Source organism: Pomacea canaliculata, linkage group LG2 (assembly GCF_003073045.1).
Source record: "Pomacea canaliculata isolate SZHN2017 linkage group LG2, ASM307304v1, whole genome shotgun sequence".
Classification (NCBI taxonomy): Eukaryota; Metazoa; Mollusca; class Gastropoda; order Architaenioglossa; family Ampullariidae; genus Pomacea; species Pomacea canaliculata.
In genome coordinates this window covers 43,280,458-43,300,319 of record NC_037591.1, presented here as the reverse complement: position 1 = coordinate 43,300,319, position 19,862 = coordinate 43,280,458, and the positions used below count along the sequence as shown (strand labels likewise).

Here is a 19,862-nt window from a genome sequence, read left to right as displayed (position 1 = left end):
CAGCAGGTACAGTTAGCACTGCAAGGGCCTGAAGGAAAATGGAGGAAGAAAGCAAGAGAGGGATAACTGTACTAAACACAGCCACATGACAAAGTACTCTACTGATATTGCAAAAAGCTTGCTCACCCATAACAAGAGCTGCACATAAACAACATTGCCTAGAGCAGCAGCAATGTGAAGGGCAGTGCGACCATCATCTTTACTGTAGGGAGCATTGATGTCATCTGGCACAGCATGACCCAAGATAATGACAATGTTGCGAATGTCCTCTCGCACCAAAGCATCAATCAGTTGCTGAAATAAAGTCTCCACATTATATTTTTCTCTCAGATGGATATCCTACAGACCTGATTCAAAAATGGTACACCATGAGAGGAGTGTTAGTTTTAAGCCAAGGAGAAAATGTGTCCCATTTTGCTATGTGCAGAAGAGGGAATTTGATGGACAAAAGACTTCAAACTTCAAGGTGTATGATGTTTTTAACATGGGGGAAACTAGACATTTTATTACTGGAGAGTGAAGTCTAGAGAGGAAAGTAAGACATTGTCATGTTCTCATCTAAGATGACCCAGATATGTAGTGACTTCGGTTTTTATTTTAATGATGGCTATGCACTTGGCATCAAATCAAAACATTGATTCTTCTTTCATTTATCTTTGCTGCAATGGTGGACAAGACAAATTAACAATGTTGTTAAAAAGGATATAATGTTTTATGCTTATGTTCTATATTGAAATGGCTATAATACAATGTTGAGTCAACTGGTATTTTGTATTGAGGACACCAAATGATCTTGTTTTGTCTTTAAACTCTAGGTATCTTTTCCATTATCATCTTATCAGGTAAAACACATGTGCAAGTACTAATCCCATACAGAAAACAGGCAGGGTTGTTGCACTTGGTGTATCTTCATCTACTAAAAATTATCTAAAACCTAGCACTATGGGAAGAGATGTGGCACAGTACTTTATGGTTCTACATATGGTATGCCTATTATGGTGCTTGTTTGAGCAGATATGTAATTTGCCTTATCTGTCAGTAAGAATGATGGATTGTATTAGGATTAAAAACCCACGTTGCCCTCGATTTCTTTGCATGCCATGTATTACCTAATGAGGTATTCAAGTACACTTAACAACTTTATTCTGCATACTGGGTAAACTCCTAAGGCTATCACTAATATTCTACTACTGCTTTTACATCGTTTTTTTTCTCCTACTGCTATTCTACCTAAAGTTTCTTCTGCTTCTCCTGTCATTCACTGCACTTTGTACTGTTTTCAATGCACTCATTTCTATGGATAAAATGAAGCTTTGTTTAAAGGAAAAGACATTGTTTCACTTCTTCTGAGTGTGGCATGGCAGAGAAACTATAATGTTTTCATGATATTGCAAAAAACTTGCTCACCCACAACAAGAGCTGCACATAAACAACACTGACCAGTTTCTTCTTCTCACATCCATTATACCCACTCACCTGATTGACAGGGATGTCTATATAGGGCAATGGTGGCAAGAATTCCTTTATCTCATACTTGGCTTTGATCCACTTCTCTTTCTCTTCACTGTGACAGATTTACACAACTGAGCTGGTGCCATCATGTTCAAGGATGGCATTTTTCACTTCTCTGTCAACCTCATTTTCTTGTAACAACACCATTACCAACAATTATCTTTGCAAGATATAGGGTTTGCTAGCTTTGTATAGTATTATTTAAAATAAAATAACTTTTGACTCATCTTTCATATTCTTTTTAAGTTTATTAAGATTTAGAAAGCATGCGAACAGTCAATGCACGCAAAACAATAAGGAAAAAACACACACATGGTAAAGTCAGATGCTATGAAATTAAAGTAACCAAACAGTGAATAAGGGGCTTGATCAAGCAAGACAAGTGTTAATGTCTGTTTACCGTGTGGAGGATGAGGTGGGTTTCGATCGTCCCTTAGTGTTGGCTTCCCATACACTGTTTGCAATAGCATTGCCAATGGAGGTCATGACTTTTGTTACTTCGCTCCTGTGGAAATATTCAGATAGCTGCAAGAAACTTTGCTGGTAACACGCTATGGATAATACTGGCTCACAAGTTTCTGGCACACTGTTTACTCTTACATATGTTAGGAATCTTTAACTTAATGTCTTAATCAAGGTAGCATGCCACTGCAAAGAACATTAACAATCAAAATGCATAATCAACAGTATGAATGAGTTTACAAAAATATATCTGAATTGTACATACGTCTCAGCAAAATAAACATCAAGTACCCAATACTCTAAGGCGTTTTCAGAACTGTCTCACAATAAGCTACATACTTACGGCCACTCATCCAGATCAAGTGAGCGGACCCGAGATATGTGTGTCCCCAAGTTTCTGTGTACTCCAGAACATTCTATGCATATTACAGCACCCAAGTTTATGCTTGCCCAATCTGGACCTAAAGCAAGAAGTCAAGGGAAAAAAAATCTCAATAGTAAGATACCATCCATAATAAGAGGGTTTAGAAGATTAAATAAGGATTTCGAGTGATGGATGGGAAGAACATACGATGGTGGGGAAAAAAATCTGATAAGAAAACAAATGTATGATTCCTGATTTTAATGTTGTAAATGCAGAGAGCTTATCAAGCACGGATAGAACTAATTAGGGAGATATTTACATATTAGTAGATCACATATTATGAGGAAACAAATGTGACTTCCCCTTGTGCTAAAAAATACAAACAAACTGAGGGTTTAAAATGACATGATGTGATAAAGTGTGATTAGAGAAAATAAATCAGGCAGGCAACAGCAGGGTGGTCAAAACTTTACAGATGAGAGTAACATACAATGGACAGTAAAAATATATGACACTGACAAAAGTTCGCCTCTGGCATACAGTCAGACTTAGATTGCTCACAACATCTGTATTTTTTCTTGGTTGAACCTGAAACTACATCAATGGATGAATAAAGGTTTCAGGAGATACATATGACAATACTGGCCTTCTGTGTGTTGTTGTTTTGTGTGTTTCAATGCATGAATTGGGTAATCGCCTACAAAAATAAATGGCTAGTTGGGGTTGCATCACATCTGATGCAAACTCTTTTCACACTACTAAGTTTCGAACATTCAGGGTGCAGTGAAACTTTTAACCAAACAAAGTTTTGCAATTTCCACGCACAAAGGATTTGACAACATATTCCTGCAAAAAATAAAAAGAATCTGAATTCATACGGATGAGCGTCATGATACTTTTCCCCAAAATTGCGGAAACTTTGACCAAGATAATTGCTTTTGTCTAGCAGACAACGCAAATCATGTGTAAAAAATAGTTGTCTGAATGCTAATTTTATTAAACATCTGCTATGAATCTGAGAAACATGAACAGATTGAAAGCAATATATAAATTTTGTTTGAAACTGAAAGATTTTGTCCAATGGTGACTACCGTTTGATTCTATTTCAATGTTTTACACGTGCGTAACCTTGACAATGTGATGTCGCATAAGGATGTGCCATCTTTCACATGAACAATGGCGCTTTTCAGATGGCGTGGTAAGTGTGTTACGCTTTGTCCTTACCTTTTACTACTTTGTAGTGAAGACAACCATAAGATTATAATGGCCATCAAGATAAATGCATTAAATTTCCTCATTTGCAACTGATAATCACCTTCCTCACTATGGCTGTGTGAACTTGTGTTAACGGTTGGATGTTTCTACTTAGAGAACTGGTCATAAAAAGTTATTGTTGTAACAGTACAATAGTACACTTTTTCGTACACCCTATGAAAACTATTACTGATGACTGGAAGTGTATATATCCTCTCTGGTAATATTTCCCACCTGATGACCGTTAGTGCCAAACTTTGTATATTGTGGTGTCCATCCGAGCAGACTCTCTTTTTTGTCTCTTACTTAGTCATCTAGTGTAGGGGAACATCTGTGTAATTTTTGAGCCCTACCTCACCCTAGGAAGAATGTTATGATCATGAATTTTAAACATTATTTCTCCCTTTGGTGGTGATTCAGAATTGTTTAATTTTGTCATTCAAAAGTTTTATTTTTATCTCTTTATTCTATAAAAACTTAAATTTGTTTGCAAAATATTTTGTTGAAAAAGTAATGATTTGTAGCACAAGAAAAATGTTATTTAAAACCACTGATTTTGTTGTTGTTGTCACAATCCTTTTCCCCTTGTCTGCTACTTATTATTGTACTTAGAAGGGGCCCATGGCAATAGTTATGGATTAAGGTTAAGTACAGCTGGCCACAAGACCAAATGTAAACTGACATTTAAAGGAGGAGCAGGGCAATACATGTTTTATGTGTTCCCCTCATGAAAGAAGGGGTAGTCAAAGAAAGTTTTTTCAGTACCAAAAGTGTGCATTGTACAAATAAAATTTACATCGATATATTTCTCTTTTACTGATGCTAGCATTGGGAATGAAGCTTCAAGGTGATGAGGGGGAAAGGCGAAAAAGAAATGCTAAATATGCAAGTCGGTTCTGGGAGCAAATCAGGAATGAGCCAGAGAACTTGAAAGAAAAATATAAATTTTGATATCTGATGGTTGTCACAGAGACAAAAAAAAATTTTCATTATGCTTCCAATGCAATGGGCTGCTGTTAAATATTTCCTTTTCAAATGTGTAGATAAACAGTATTAATAAACCAGTGCTGTGGCTTTTCTTTGATAGAAGTACTGCGTAAATGCTGTACATTTTTGTCCTCACACAATGCACAGCGGATGCCTGGGTGCCACACTAAAAATGTACTAGCATAAGAACCAGATTAGCAGGGTTTTTTTTTAAAACTTAATTTATGGACACTTCATGCCACATACTTTCAACATATATAGAAAAAAACAAGAATCTTGAAATTAATTTTACTCCCCCGCCCATGACCCATTTTAGGGGTCAAACTTTTGTCAAAGTCTCATAAATATGACAAGGTCTGATCAACCCAGTGAGAAAATGTTTCACCTAAACATATCAAACACTGTAACAAAAAGTGACTCACTAGGTGTTCCACAGTCAGCACAGATTGTATTGCCTCTTGTTGTTCGAATGCCCTGAAGCCCTGCATGGTCTATTGTTTGCTGTTTCTGAAGGACAAATTCCTTAGTAAGTTACCATTCAACATTTAGTTATAGATTAAAGGCAAATAACTAATGCAACTCATAATAGCAAAAATTTCTATATTCCTAAAACAGACCTAAAAAAGATGTAAAGGTTAAGTTGTGTAAAAGGTTTGATACTTACTTTTGATTTACCCAAGTCATTTCCTTGAAGACTTGACAAAATTTGCTGCTCTATTGCATTTACCCAACCATCTCGGTCCTGGAAAGAAAATAAATGATCATGTATTAGCTAATGCAGATCACTGTCCAACTGGATTTCTGTATGTTGACTACTAGATACCACTGTGCATAGCTGATATTTTAAAAGAGAGCTAATTTGTTGGTAAAAATGATACGACTGCAACAAAAACGAGGTCTTAAGTTCAGGATGTGAAGGGAATGAACTCTCTATAAGCAGAACATGACTTTCCCTATCTTAGCCAGTGCTAAAACCACTGCAAACATATCCCCCATAACACTGCAAAAATTAATGATTTCCTTTGGAAGTTTTCAAGAGATTTACCAGAATAGGAGATTTTGCCAGCTGCACTGTGTTGCTGCTGTCATTCAGAAATTACCATAGACAACATTTGTCAGGGCAGAATGTTTAAGAAAAGCAATACGAGGTTACATCTACCACCGACCTTTTTGCTTCTTAGGACTCTTTTATAAAGCAGTTTAATGACAATCTTGCTTAGACAAGGCATATGATTAAAAGACACTTTTCATGTTAACATGTACAGAAAGGTGCTTCTAATTCTATGTTTATAAAACCTGCAATGAACTGACACAGACTTGATAATAGGAAGTATCAAAAAAAGAAGAAAAGAAAAAAAATCAAATACAAAAATCAAAACTGAACTGTAGATATACTTTAGGTTAGCGATGTCAAAAGTCTCAACTATGAGGATGTAAGAAGAATTTCTAGGCTTAATGAATATAGCAGCTATTTCTTTTAATTACTGTAGTCCTGCACTATCAGATTCAAGATTTTTTTTGAGGGGGGAGAGCTCCGTGTCATAGTTGTTTCTACAAACAAGTAACAAACACAAGCAAACAGACAAAACCATCATTTAAAAAAATTACATATTTTTATAAAATGCACAGGCAGCACAAGCAATTTTCAAAGCAATAAAAATGGGAGAAAAAGGTTACAATTCAACAAGGATTTCAAATTTATAGAAGCCTAAATACAAAACTGCCCTTACTATCAGGTCCATATATTTCCAACTACTTTTACTGGGCCATGGTTAGGATGATCTCTCAATGGTCTTACCTCGTTGTTCTGAGCCTCAAAATGCCATTGCTTGTTCTCAAGTGAAACAATGACAAACTCGTACCCGTCTGATTCTGGAAAACAAAATTTACACTTAATCAACTTCACAATCCATTTACCTATTCCATACTGCCAGTATATTCCTCGCTTTTAAAAAAATTTTTTTTTTAAAAAAAGACCTAAACTTATGCAAAATAAGCTTTAGGTTAGGTTACTGCAAACATGGACTGACCAAAAAGAAAATTTCTCTCCCTTATATTTTATCAGCATGCATGCTGGCATGCACACACTTTGCAATTTTCTGTTATCTCTCTCTCTCTCACACACACAAAATCTGCTGGTAATAAGCCAAGAGGTGAGACAAAGAGACACAATTGTACACAAGAGTGTTGGCTTCCTACCGTCACCAGCTCCTTGGTCCACGTTCTTTACTCCCCCACTTTTGGCCCGTCTATGCCTCTTCTTGACATTTGGTGTATCCTTGTTTGAACTGTTGATGCCTAATTTTGGCATGTTGGGAGTGTTGGATTGCCAAGGTCGGTCCATAACACCTGGAAATTCATGCACTCTTGTCAACATAGGTGGTAATCCCATAAATCTCTCTCTCTCTGCCAGGGTGTGCATATATAAATATATGTGTTTGTGTGCATGCATATGTGCCCATCACTTACTACAGTGAATACATCATAGTCTAAGTATTTTGACCATTTTCAAATGATCCTCAAAAAACTTCAGAAACATCACAAGCTGTTCTTTTGAAGACTTTGTTACACCTAGTTTAAAACTTTTCTAGCATTGCAATCAGTTTGTGATATGCAGTGATTAAAAAAGAAGTTTGTACCTTTAACACATAGACAATGCCTGCAAAGCAACATAGTGCTTTTGGGTGAATTAAGCAAAATATGTCCCTTGAAAACCCTTCAGAGTCCAACTATTTCTTGAACAGGTTTTTCTTCCACAAACTTTCAAACACTGATCTGCCATACTGAAGCATGGATGGAATTCTATCATTAAGGCTACATGAACGAAAGCTGGAAACTTTGTCATTTAGATATCAAATCTCTGTTTAAGATGATATAATAAATTAAGCCTCTTTTGGAAAGGCAAGACATGGCTAAGATTTTATCATAAATTATTCCTCTTTTGTACAGACAAGGCTGTGAATGTTTAAGGGCTTGTACCTCATTAAAATCTGCCTTTTGTTCACTCAAATTTTGGGAAATAGTATTTTACAATAAACTACACACAGTCCTTGTAAATATTTTTGACTTGGGTGGATTTTTGAACTCACTGTTACTTCCGTTTCTTTTGAAGATCATAAATTTGGTTAAACTACAAAACTAAATGTTTCTGTTAATAATGAAACAAATCTTGGTTACTTATTTTTAGAAAAAACTTGTTTATTAGGAAAGACACCATAAAGTCAATGTTATTGCTGTCCTGCTATAGCAAGTCAAAAATCAAGCAGACCCCTTGTCATCACAAGCCAAAGGTAAAAAGAGGTCAGTGTGTAAAAAAAGATGCGAGAAACAGGTTCATACTGAAAAGTGTAAAGGAAGAGCCAGCCGTACTATGTGATGTGATTCTGATGGATGCCATAATGGAACACTACTGAACAGTGAATACTGATTGGCTTTTGTAAGATGTACACATGGATGCTATACTAAACATAAATGAATAGTAAGTAAAATAAGTGTGGAGATAGTTGACAAGATACAATAAAATACTGGTATGTCTTTGATAACAGGATCAGTTTCTTTTACGTCAGAATGCAAGCCAAGTATGGTTAATGTTGTTTTACAAAAAAGGTATAGAGACATAACAAAAAGAGAAAAATCTTACACCAAGAAAATAAGAGTTTTTTAATAAATACAAATTAAATGCATAAAAAGTGGCACATGAATTCCTGCTACCCCCATATAGTCATCCCTAGCTTTTCAGGCTATGTATTTTAGCAGCTAAGTCAGCAATGCTACACCATAGAGAATAGCCTTTGAAATAATTCCTGAACATTTCAGAAAATTCTGGAATTTCTGAATGCTTCAAAGAAATTATGCTGCTGGTTAAGTAAAATAGCACAACAATATGGTTCTCCCTGTCCACTTCAGTTTAAACAATCAAATGCTGTCACTTTTTAAGAAAACGTAGGATACTGAACTGAAGAAGAAAGCTGGTTTTGGCTACAGCCCATCTGGCATGCTGAAATCCACATGATAAGATGGAACAGGCAATTATTACAGTGTTGCTGTGCCAGAGGGGAAAATCGTTATAAAGGAACTTGAAGAAAACTTTGCTCTGGAAGGAGAGCTAGATGGTTTTCACTCTTCCAGGTGTCTGGAATCCTAGGCCTCTGAAGAGCAAGAGATGACTGTAGTTTTGTCCACTAAACCCCAAGAGAGACAAGCCAATGCATGCCATGCATATGTAAGCTGAGCATTACATAAAAAGCTTACCATACGAAGACATGGCAAGAGCCGTACACGAACAGAGTCAAAACACCAGGTCAGTGCCACACACATGGAAAAAAATTGTAATGCAATCACACATCAGCTGGTATTTTCTAAGAGTAATGGCCAGGTGTTTGTTTCGAAAGATTTACAGTTTACTTTGTAAATGATACCATTTTTTCAATTTATGTAAATTATACCATTTCGTCAATTTCAGTTTTAACTGAATAAAACAGATTAATGTTTTGTGAGACCTTTAATAAAACCCATGCTTGAGAGAAGAAATCATTCTGAAAATATAACGGAATATCAGATTTAACGATGAAGGTCAAGCAAGTTAAACTTCTTTTTGTTAATAAACTATCTTGAGACTTAAAGATGAAGGTCAAGCAGGTTAAATTTATTTTTGCTAATCAAATATCTTGAGGCCTTCAGTAATCTTACCACTGAATCATTTAAATACTGCATATAGCTGTGTAAGATTGCTAATTTCTGTACACAGCTGAAAAATATTTATTTACTCAGGGAGTTCAAGTTGTTTGGTAATGGGCAGTCAAATGAAAATTATGACCCTTCACCCTTTGACAAAGCAACTGACAGTTTTATTTTTGTCTTTGCCCTTTTTTGGCTTGGGTTATTTTCCCACTATTAACATTGTCTTGCTGCTAACCCTCTCATCCACCCTGAATTTTCCTGCATTAAAATTTTCACACAGCCATCACTGCCACTTTTCTCTTTATCCTCAGTTCTGCAAGTTTTTCTTTTTTTACAAATATTTCTCAACTTTGCTTTCTTAAAACTGCTTGCCAGATCACATATTCCTAATGACAAGAGATTGTTGTCAAACAGTGATGAGAGCCAATTAAATAGAACAGCCACTGTCTGGAAGCATGCAGCACTACATTGGTGGTAGTAGTAGCAGGTGGCCTTGTAAGTCAGCTAGTAACGATGGAATGAAATAAGAGGTTCTTAGCTTTGGTCCCCCATCTTACAGCTTCTTTTTATAAAAATATCATGCAAATACAAATACTAACACAACATATTCATACACCAATGTGAACTTGACAACAGTGGGGTGACAAGTTTTATTTACAAGCATTACCTTCAATGACAACCACCTGGTCTCAATAACAAATTATTAATAGTCTGAGTTTAGTCAATGTTTACTTGAAGGAAAACCCTTTAAGCAAATGTGTGACACCTACTGGACATGCACGAACCAAATTTAAGTACTTTAATGTAGGGAAAAAAGGCAATAATTTCCAAAAAAATAAAAAATTAAAAAATTAAAGGAAAATAATGTTCTAATCGTTTGTTGCAGATCAGTTTATACATATATATTTTCTATAAAAGTCATCAACCCTGACCTGCTACAATGTCTCATCTTACATTTATGAAAGAACAAAAGATTTTTAGTCCTGAGACAGTCTATATATATATCAAGCTGTCATGAAGACTTATCCCTGCTGGAACTCTATTATCACTGGCAGGTCTGAAACGCTACTTACACACACCTGTGTTTGAACTAGTTCTCTGTTAAGAGAAGGATGCATACTGCACTGCATGCACTCTGCACAGAACCAAAGGTGATGTGTATCATATGTGGACAGCAAAAACCACATCGATGTGGCAATAGTCGGTCAAGTGAGAAGTATAAATAAATGCTGACTTACAGTCTCTAATAAATCAATTAACAATAATCACATTGTAGTTTATAAGGACATCGCAATTAAAAAAAAGTATAGTAATGAAAACTTTAGGTAGTTGGAGAGTAAGGTGCCAAGAGACGTTTTTTAGCATGGCTGTTGCCTCCCCTTCCTCAACCCTTTGTGGGTACCCCACCAACAGCTAGGTTAACTGTGGCAAGTATGGTTATTGAACCGGCTAGTGTGAGTGATTTCTGGCTTCAGACCTCAGTGATTTTCCCACCTGACTATCTCAACTTCAAAAACAGCAGTTTTAAAATAAACAAATACTTTGCAATGAAATGCTCTACCCAAAGCAGAAACCTTCTGGGCTCATATTCACTGGAAATTTACCCATGGGTAAACTGCCCTAACTTGGATAAGAAATTGGTGCAGTCAACCTGACAGGCAAGCTAGCTCTTGATTCATAAGCCATTGAGTGGGTGAGGTTACTTTACAGATCAAAGTCAAAAATTCCCCAAAAAGATTGCAAATGCATTTCTGGATCACAGGCTTAAGCATTAATTTATTTTTATTCAGAAATAAATGACCAATGGAAAATATTGAGGGACAAGATGTTCGGTTTCTATGGTTTCTGCTACTCTGACAATGAATTCAATATAAATGGTATTTACCAAAATAGTTGTACACCATTATATCTGTCCAGTTTGTGTTAGGTCTAGAAAAATTTGGTGTTCACTTTATTGAACTAAATTACTCATCTCTATCATATTTACCAACGGTGAGAAAGTTATCAGAATGGTACACCTCTAATAAAAAGACTGGGCTCAATGTTCATAATGCAGGGTTTTCATAGCTATCTCTGTGTAGCCTATCTATCCAGCTTCGGCAAGAAGGCTGGGTAAATGTGCTTCATGAATATGAACCCTGATAAATGGATAGTCCCTCACAAATACCTATCTTCCAATCTGGAACTGGAACTGGAATCTACGGTGATGTTTTATCTTCTGTAAAATGACATTTTTTCCTGTTCTGACAGTATTTCAAAGGAAACTATTCTCGAGGTATAGACCAGTTTGATTAGAAGTTCACAAGAGACTGACAATTCATAACAGACTGTTAAATGGTTAGTTAAACAAACGGTTGTACACCACTGCTGATACATATACACAATTTTAAAAATGCAGTAAAAAGTAACTGAAACGTAAAACCCTACATGCACACTCAAAGCAGGACACTGAAAAATTTGCCAACCACAAACAATGCACGCATTCATTAAAACACATTTTTTGCACACATTTGGATGCAGAAAGACAGGAGTAGGGTATATTACAGTACCTGGAGTGATGGAGGTGTTCTGAATAACTAGTGAGTTGTCGATGGGTCCCTCTTGTGAGATTTCAAATGCTACAACAAACCACTTTATTTTTAGAATGATACTAAAAGAGGGAGTAAAATCTTTATCACTAACATATATATATATAACATTTGCAGCAGTGCTTGTAATTCCATATCATTATAATCCCTTGCTATCACTGATTCCTTCAAATACAAAGCCTCCATATTAATATTAAATAATATGTGAGAGCTCTTGAGAAAGAGAAAAAATTTGACCCACTGGCATATAATTCCATTTTTTTTTTTTTTTGGATGAACTGAATAATTGCAATTGCTCAGTAACCCATTTTCCAGACTTAATCTATCACAATGAAGACTTCTAGCCATCATATTCTATCTTAACTTTAAAGATCAAATCCCATTATTACACCTGTTTGCATACACAGATACATGCAAGAAAAAGTCTCAACACACCTGTAGAGTTATTCATATCACCACCATCAGGCTGGTTGGTACAACCAACTGATGTGGTGCGTGATCCTCGGGGTCGCTGGCCTGGGATCTTGACTGTAGTGTGAATTAGAGGAATCTCTTTTGCATGGATATCCTCCATGTAATCCTGACAACAGAGTACAGATATATCAGGCTTGATGAAAGCCTCAAATATTACCTGATAGTAAGCCAGGTGTTCTTTGTCAAAGACATGAGCATAAAGCAATAAGATCATAAGGTATAATGCAGGCAATTAAACATTTTATAGGATCAGAGCTAAATAAAATCTCTGACACAATAAGCTGTTGTGTTAAATCTCTCAAAGCTAGACAACGTATCAAAATGATGCATGAACATTAAAAGAACCATGAGGGCAAATCAAGATGCTACAAGGCAAATATACTGCCTCAAATCCTAACAAACTTGTCATGATATATGTACACTACGAGTTTACCAGTGGTATAAAATCTTACATGAAGGCTTGGGTGATATGTGAGCCGACCATCGTCGGTCAAAGACACATACTTTTTCTTCCACTCTTTGTTCAGACCATGGCTTTTCTTGTATAGATAACCCTACAAAAATTCACTTATGTTAGCCAAATTATATCTTGTCATAAACTTTCTGGTAAAACTAATGACAGTATGTAATAGAATGCTTAATAGTATTTTGATTAAATAATGACAACTTTGAACTAATATTGTTCAGTAAAACCTCCATAGTAAGACTTGCTAAAACCTATCAAAATCAGGTTGTAACTAAGAGGAGTCATAGGGAAATTGTAGTCTGCTTTCATTCCAGAAACTATTCAAACACCTATAAATTAAAGTTAATTTATTTAAATGCTGAAAACAAAGCACTTAAAACCATTTTATAGTGTTTACCGATTTTGTTTTCACTTCTGCCAAGTCATGCTATATTCTTCTGCCATGACTGCAGATGTCCAGTGGAATTAACTCTTCATAAAAGCACACAGTGGTCACAAGGATCTTATGCAGTTTTGAAAAAGGACATCCTCGTTGTACTTGGTACTGGAATGCCAAAGTCGCCCCAGATGCCTACCAGCAATGGTGGGCAAATTTGACCTTGGCGAAACCAACAACAGGAGTATTAGACTCCTAGAACTTGCACTGAGCCGAAAGTTCACCTTAGCCAACACCTTATGCCCCCCACAAGAAATCAAGGATCGTCAAGTGGCTCTCACCAGATGGATTGGTCCACAATCAGATCGACTATATCCTGCTGCAAAGACACTTTGAATCAGCATCAACAAGGCCAAGACAAGACATACGCAGGCGCTGACAAAGGAAACAACCATGAACTTTTTCTAAACAAACTGAAGCTGAAAGCAAAACGACTCTTAAACAACCCCCCCCCCCCGCCTCAAATTAGCTTTGATTTTGAGAAACTGCAAGACCCACACGTTGCAGAAGTCTTCAAGGCCACAGTAAGATGAAAATGTTCCATGCTGAACCTGGTGGGGTGTGATGTAACCGGACTGAGGGCCAATGCTGGGACACAGATGATGAATGGCACGAGGTGACAGCAAAATGGCCTACCGGCTATAAAGGACCCTTACTAAGACAGATCAGCATAGGATCTCAAGTCATCAAAGACAGCAATGGCCACCTTCTAACAGTAAGCAATGCCGTACTGCAAAGACCTGTACAACTTACTGCTGAAGACTGACGTCAACATTCTCCAAAGCAACCAGGCTAGAGACAGTGAACCTGCAGACCTACCAGTCCTACAGGAGGAGGTCAAAAGTGCTTTTCAAAGCCTGAAGGGAGGAAAGTCAACAGGCATTGATGTGCCAGCTGATCTGTGGGGAAGAAACTACAAAGGTCATCACTATCCTGTGCCAAAGAGTCTGGGAAAGCAAGGAATGGCACAAGGAATGGACGCAGTCACTAATCATACCCTTTCCAAAAAAAAAAAAAGAAAGGAAATAGCAAACAGTGTCAGAACTACAGAACCATACATGTATCAGCTACCCAAGCAAAGTCATGCTGAAAGTCAAACAAAACTGGATCACAACTACCACAGAAAAGCTGCAAGCAGAACAGGTTGGCTTCAGACCACGAAGTACAGATGAGATCTCTATGAATGGGGTACAGCTCCAAGAGGTCACCAGCTTCAAATAGTTGGGAGCCGCACTCTCCAAGATGGAAGCTCCACGCCAGGTTATCTGCATCAGTATCACGACAGCAACAGCGGCAATGGGTAAACTAGTCAGGATCTGGAATAGCCATAAGATCAGGTTTACTACAAAGTACAAGCTGTACAAATCCCTGGTAGTAACAATTCTGCTCTACAGATGTGACATGTGGACTCTGCTTGCATAGGAGAATCCAGGTATTCGAGAACAAATGACTGAGAAGGCTGCTCTGGATCTCATACAAAGAACATAGAAACATTGACTTTGTACAAAACAAGATTGCTTCACTCGTAGGACACCAGGAACCTCTACTTTCAACAGACGACCTAAGATGGCCTTTTTTGGCCATGTGACCCGGCACAACACCTTGTCGAAGATTATCTTTCAAGGCACCCTGGACGCCGACGCCGTAGTAGCCAGAGGAAGAACTGGCTTACGAACATGAAAGACTGGACTGGTCGTCCTGTACGGGACCTGCTGACTATCGTCCAAAACAAGCAAGAGTGCCAGGCCTTGTCAGCTGCCGCGTCTATCCATGTGCTCCTCCCAACAACAGGTGTCGGTCAAGGGACAACTGACTGATGCAAATTTCTTTAGTATATACATTAATATTCTAGTTCTTGAGACTAAGCTGACCATATGGTCAACTGCAAAGTGTTATCCACCTTGGAAATTTCAACCTAGTTGTGATACAGTCTGGTGAATAATAACAGTTACAGAGATGACATTTATGTAGCCAAATACATCAGTGAAAAATTCTGTGGTTGTGTCGAGGAGGAGGTCGCAATACAGAAAGACCTAATGATGAGGTTTTACTATGATTTAATAATGGTGCTATTAGTTTACGAGATCCTAGTAATTTTACAAATTTGAAAGATTAAAACAATAAATATCTAAATATAACAAATCTCTGAAATGCAGGAATTTTCAAATGTCACAAAAAAAGGCAGCAAAACTATGTTTCAACTTGATGATATCCTGCAAGATGTTTCAGTATAAAAATGCATTATGTATATTTAACATCTGCATCTAATAGTAGTAGTATTATTCGTCAACAAAAACATGACAGAATGTTATATTTCTGTATTTTTCCTGATAATTTTCCCTTCTCCCTTAGGCTACATTCTCTCGTAATTACTTCCCAGCAGAACTATGTGAGAACATTCAACTAGACACTAATTTGATTTCACCTGTAAACATGATCTACGACTCCCCCCCAAAAAAAAAAATGTATAAAGGCAACAGAATCTGAAAGTTAAAGGTGTTTTTTTTTTAACACACACAATGCACTTCTTAGAAAGCCAAATAAGTATCACACACATTCACACTTTAATCTCACATTCATACTTTCTCTCACATTCATGTCTGAATGTGAAAATACTTTAAAATGCAAGCCAACTAAACTACTTACTTGTCTAACTGGTATTGCACGACCACTACCCATCTTCTCTCCATCCTGTTTCTTGTCATCATCTTTATTTTTTGGCTGCAACAAGATTGATCATCTCTGCCATCACAAACTTCAACCAAAGTATAATGTAGCTTTAACACTGGGACAGTTAGGTCAACCAATGGCTAAAAGGACAATAGGTGTTACCTTGACTGACCTTTCTTTTCTCTTTCGCAAGCACACAGAGTCCACAAGAAGATCCAGGAAGACAGGGAGATAATTTGGATAAGTTATAAAGGATAGAAATGACAAAGAATACAAAGGCTGTAGTGGAAAACATTCACAGCTCTATTTAAATCAAACAGTTTTAAATACAACACATGCTTAACCATTTAAAAAAAAAATCTGTGTACTTATGACATCATCACAGAAGATGAGCCATAGCTACAGACCATGATTACATGATGCTTTACCAGTAAGCTGTAATTATAGTCACAGCGGCTGACTACTGCTGTATTTATAGAAAAATGAAAGACAATTTATGAGCCTGATATTCCCCATCTGGACTGAGTGTGAAAATGCCTAGTCTGCTTGTAATCCCTTGCTACCTCAATGCTAGAATACTCTTTATATGGCTATAGATCTATAATGGTAAGATGCACAAAAAAGTTGGTACATGTATCAGGTCAGAAACAGCAACAAGCAAGTATAGTTCAAGATAGCATACCAGAGAAGATGATGGCCCTTCTCAAACACTTGTTACTTAAAAAAAAAAAAGCCTTTCATGTATCTGTATTTTAGTGGTTTTGTGAAGGACATAGCAAATCAATTTTTAAACACTCTTTGCAACAGCTTTGTCATGCATTAACATATATATAGGTTGTAAATAAAAGGAAAATAAAAATCATGGCAACAAATAAACAATAAGGCATCACATTAAAGAACTGGAGCAAATGAAAAATACACAAAAAAGTTCAAATAATAAAAAACAAAATTCAACAAAGAGCAGACACTGGAAAGAAAGATTCAAATAGGAAAACAACTGCAGACATGATCTGAGAACAATACTGTATTGAGAACTAGCTGTCCAGACAGCAATGAAGTAACAGCAAGTTGTCCAAATAACACTGCATTCAAATCATCCAGAAAAAACAGCTATTCTCTGCATACTTAAACTTAAGAAACCCAGGACAAAATACTGTTTTGGTATCCAGTAAAACTGATGAAAATAAAACTCATGAAATGAAAGCATTTTCTACTCTGAGAAGCAGATGTTACTCTAAAGTACTCAAAGCAAATGGGGGGAGGGAAGTGAACATACACTACTCTTAAACAAATTGACAACTTAATGTGAGGAACTAGGAACCTCTACAGATGGACTGAAAACAATCACAAAACTGCTCAGACAAGTATGATGATGATGCTTACATTGAAAAGATTTGACCGACGTCGGTTTTTCCTACTTTGAGTTGGAGTACTGCTTGGAGTAGGCAAGTCTTTGCTCTCTGGTTTGTTGTCCTGAAATAGCAGGCAATGAGGTTTGGTGAAAGATACAGAGGTGATGGAGAAAGAGACATTGATAAAATATGGACTTGTGGGAGTACAGTGTATATGGATCTAACACAAACTGATTTTGTGATTACACTTCACCCAGACATAATACTCTCAGCACAACCATCACTATTATCCCCAGACATTAACACAATACTTGCAATACAACTGTTGCTACTTTGCCATATATAAAACATAGTACTTCTTACAGCTGTTACTATTTCCAGAAACATAAACACAATAATCTCAGTACAACAATCACTATTCCCCCCACATTATGCTTTACTCTCAGTATAATTATCACTGTCCCCACCCCACACACACATGAACACACTACTCTCAGATCAAATGTCCCTATTCCCCTTTAATGAACGCAATACTCTCAGTGTATCTTTATTTCCGCAACACAATAACTCAATACTCTCAGTACAACTATCATTGTTCCTCTCCCACACCATTAGACAATACTCTCAGTATAGCTATCACTATTTACCCCATCCACCCCACACATGAACACAATACTCTCAATACAACCACCACTATTCTGCAGATGAACAATACTCTCAATACAACTACAACTATTCTGCACAATACACTCAGCACAACTATCACTATCCCCCCCATCCCCACATAAACACAATACTCTCAGTATATCACTATTTTCCCCCATATGAACATAACTAAACTTATCCCTTTTTCCAACAACTTATCACAATTCCCCCTTACATGAACACAATACTCTCAGTAATACTATCACTATTCCCCACACATAAACACAATATTTTCAGTACAATCATCCCTATTCCCCACACATGAACACAATACACTCAGTACAACTATTACTACTTTACATGAAAACAACACTCTCAGTTTATCCCCTCTCCCGCTACATGAATGCAATACTCTCAGGACAATTATTATTATTTCCCCAAACACTATTTCTGTTTTGCCTCTAAATCTCTGGCTGTTGGTTTAATAGCCAGAGTACACAGCTGTTCCAGATATTTTCCAAAATATTGTAATAAAATCAAATACTGAGCTTATGTCTGCCACAAGTCACTTCACCTCAGACTTCTCTGTCATCTACGCTGATGTTAAATAAGCCCTATTATCAACACCAACATATTCTAAAAGACAGTAACAATTTATTAGGATGTAAACTGACTTTTCTACTGCATACACCTAGGTGTCTTATAGGTGTTTATACTGCTTACATCCTTTATATTGTACTTCCCGAAACATTCGTCTCCATTCAAGAAATCACTTTAACCTCTTTTTCATCATTAGAACTGGACAACTGTATCTATAATGAAACCAAATTATGTTTTGCTATGACAGTGGGGAGAAGAAAAAAAGTCTTTTACATGGCAAAAATGTCGTTAACAAATTCTTTCAATTTTCAAACTCGTTTCTCCTTTAGACAATTTTTTTTAAAAAAAGGTACCAACACCAAAGTGTACTAACAGCTCATAAGAGAAGGTAAGAGAAATAACTTACCTTCTAAAGTAATGTGCATATCAAAAATGATTTATCAATATAATCGAAAGATTAAAAATATTGATACTTTTAACACCTTTGTAGATGTGCTTTCCTGTATACAAGGCTGATTACAATGGTATTTCATTTACAAAGCATAGCTTTAAAGCTAACACAAATATTGTTCCTGTATTTTTTAATAAATGCAACATTCCACCAGGTAATATTAAACTCTAAGTTAATGACATGAAATAGGTGTTACTGTACATTTTTATGAATCGTTAAATGCACACAAAGTGTCTTTCGATGCTAATTTCCTCAATAATGAAGTGGGTGATAAACTACAGTGGACAGACTGAGAAAGTTATCAGAATCCAAATTACACTCTGCACTCCTATGTTTGCAGAACAATTCCTTTAGTTGAGCATAGTTAATCTCAAACACTACCCACTAAGCAAATGTAATATCATTTAAAGCATGTGTGTGCGCGCACACATACATACGCTCATCACTATTTTAGCCATTCATGAAAGCTCTTGTATTTCATTAGAAATATGAATGCTTGATACTTGAAACATCATTTTAGACAAAAGCGAGAAGCCCCAGAGACATTTCAGTTAATGGTCTCAAAGCCTATGCACAACTAATTTGTGAGGAAAAAGGCAATATAGCAACACTTTGATGAATCAGAAATGCAGAAATGATAGGATAACATACTCAAGCAAAAACAGACATGTTAAAGAAAGTCAGCTACTTACTTTTAATACATATTTAATACAGTTTTACAAACAGATGTGCCATGAGAACTGGAAACCTCCAGTCATGCTGGCAGATAACAGTAACCAATGATGAAGCCATCAAGCTCTTTTATTAATGATTGCTTGTAATCAGTAGCCTCCAAACATGCATTCACATATTTTAAAACAGAAGTCCTTGAAAATGACCGAGAATGAGCAAATATATGCAGAGAGAAAGTGTGTGCACACA

General features: G+C 36.5%; 1 protein-coding gene across 9 annotated transcripts in view; it reads right to left on the bottom strand.

Annotated features, from left to right (window-relative positions):
• The window catches only part of LOC112556109 (arf-GAP with GTPase, ANK repeat and PH domain-containing protein 1-like), a 52,724-nt gene that overhangs the window by 8,624 nt on the left and 24,238 nt on the right, over positions 1 to 19,862 (bottom strand). For 7 of the 9 annotated variants that reach the window (XM_025224780.1, XM_025224783.1, XM_025224782.1 and 4 more), the window contains 13 exons: positions 17,277 to 17,366; positions 15,870 to 15,944; positions 12,774 to 12,875; positions 12,283 to 12,427; positions 11,809 to 11,877; positions 6,779 to 6,928; positions 6,378 to 6,451; positions 5,244 to 5,321; positions 5,002 to 5,086; positions 2,318 to 2,435; positions 1,913 to 2,017; positions 1,477 to 1,564; positions 127 to 294 (listed from right to left, as the gene is read on the bottom strand). In XM_025224780.1, the coding sequence (XP_025080565.1) occupies positions 127 to 294; positions 1,477 to 1,564; positions 1,913 to 2,017; positions 2,318 to 2,435; positions 5,002 to 5,086; positions 5,244 to 5,321; positions 6,378 to 6,451; positions 6,779 to 6,928; positions 11,809 to 11,877; positions 12,283 to 12,427; positions 12,774 to 12,875; positions 15,870 to 15,944; positions 17,277 to 17,366 (1,347 nt within the window). The remainder of the gene's footprint in view (positions 1 to 126; positions 295 to 1,476; positions 1,565 to 1,912; positions 2,018 to 2,317; positions 2,436 to 5,001; positions 5,087 to 5,243; positions 5,322 to 6,377; positions 6,452 to 6,778; positions 6,929 to 11,808; positions 11,878 to 12,282; positions 12,428 to 12,773; positions 12,876 to 15,869; positions 15,945 to 17,276; positions 17,367 to 19,862) is intronic. The other 2 variants (XM_025224781.1, XM_025224786.1) reach the window with 2 other exon arrangements.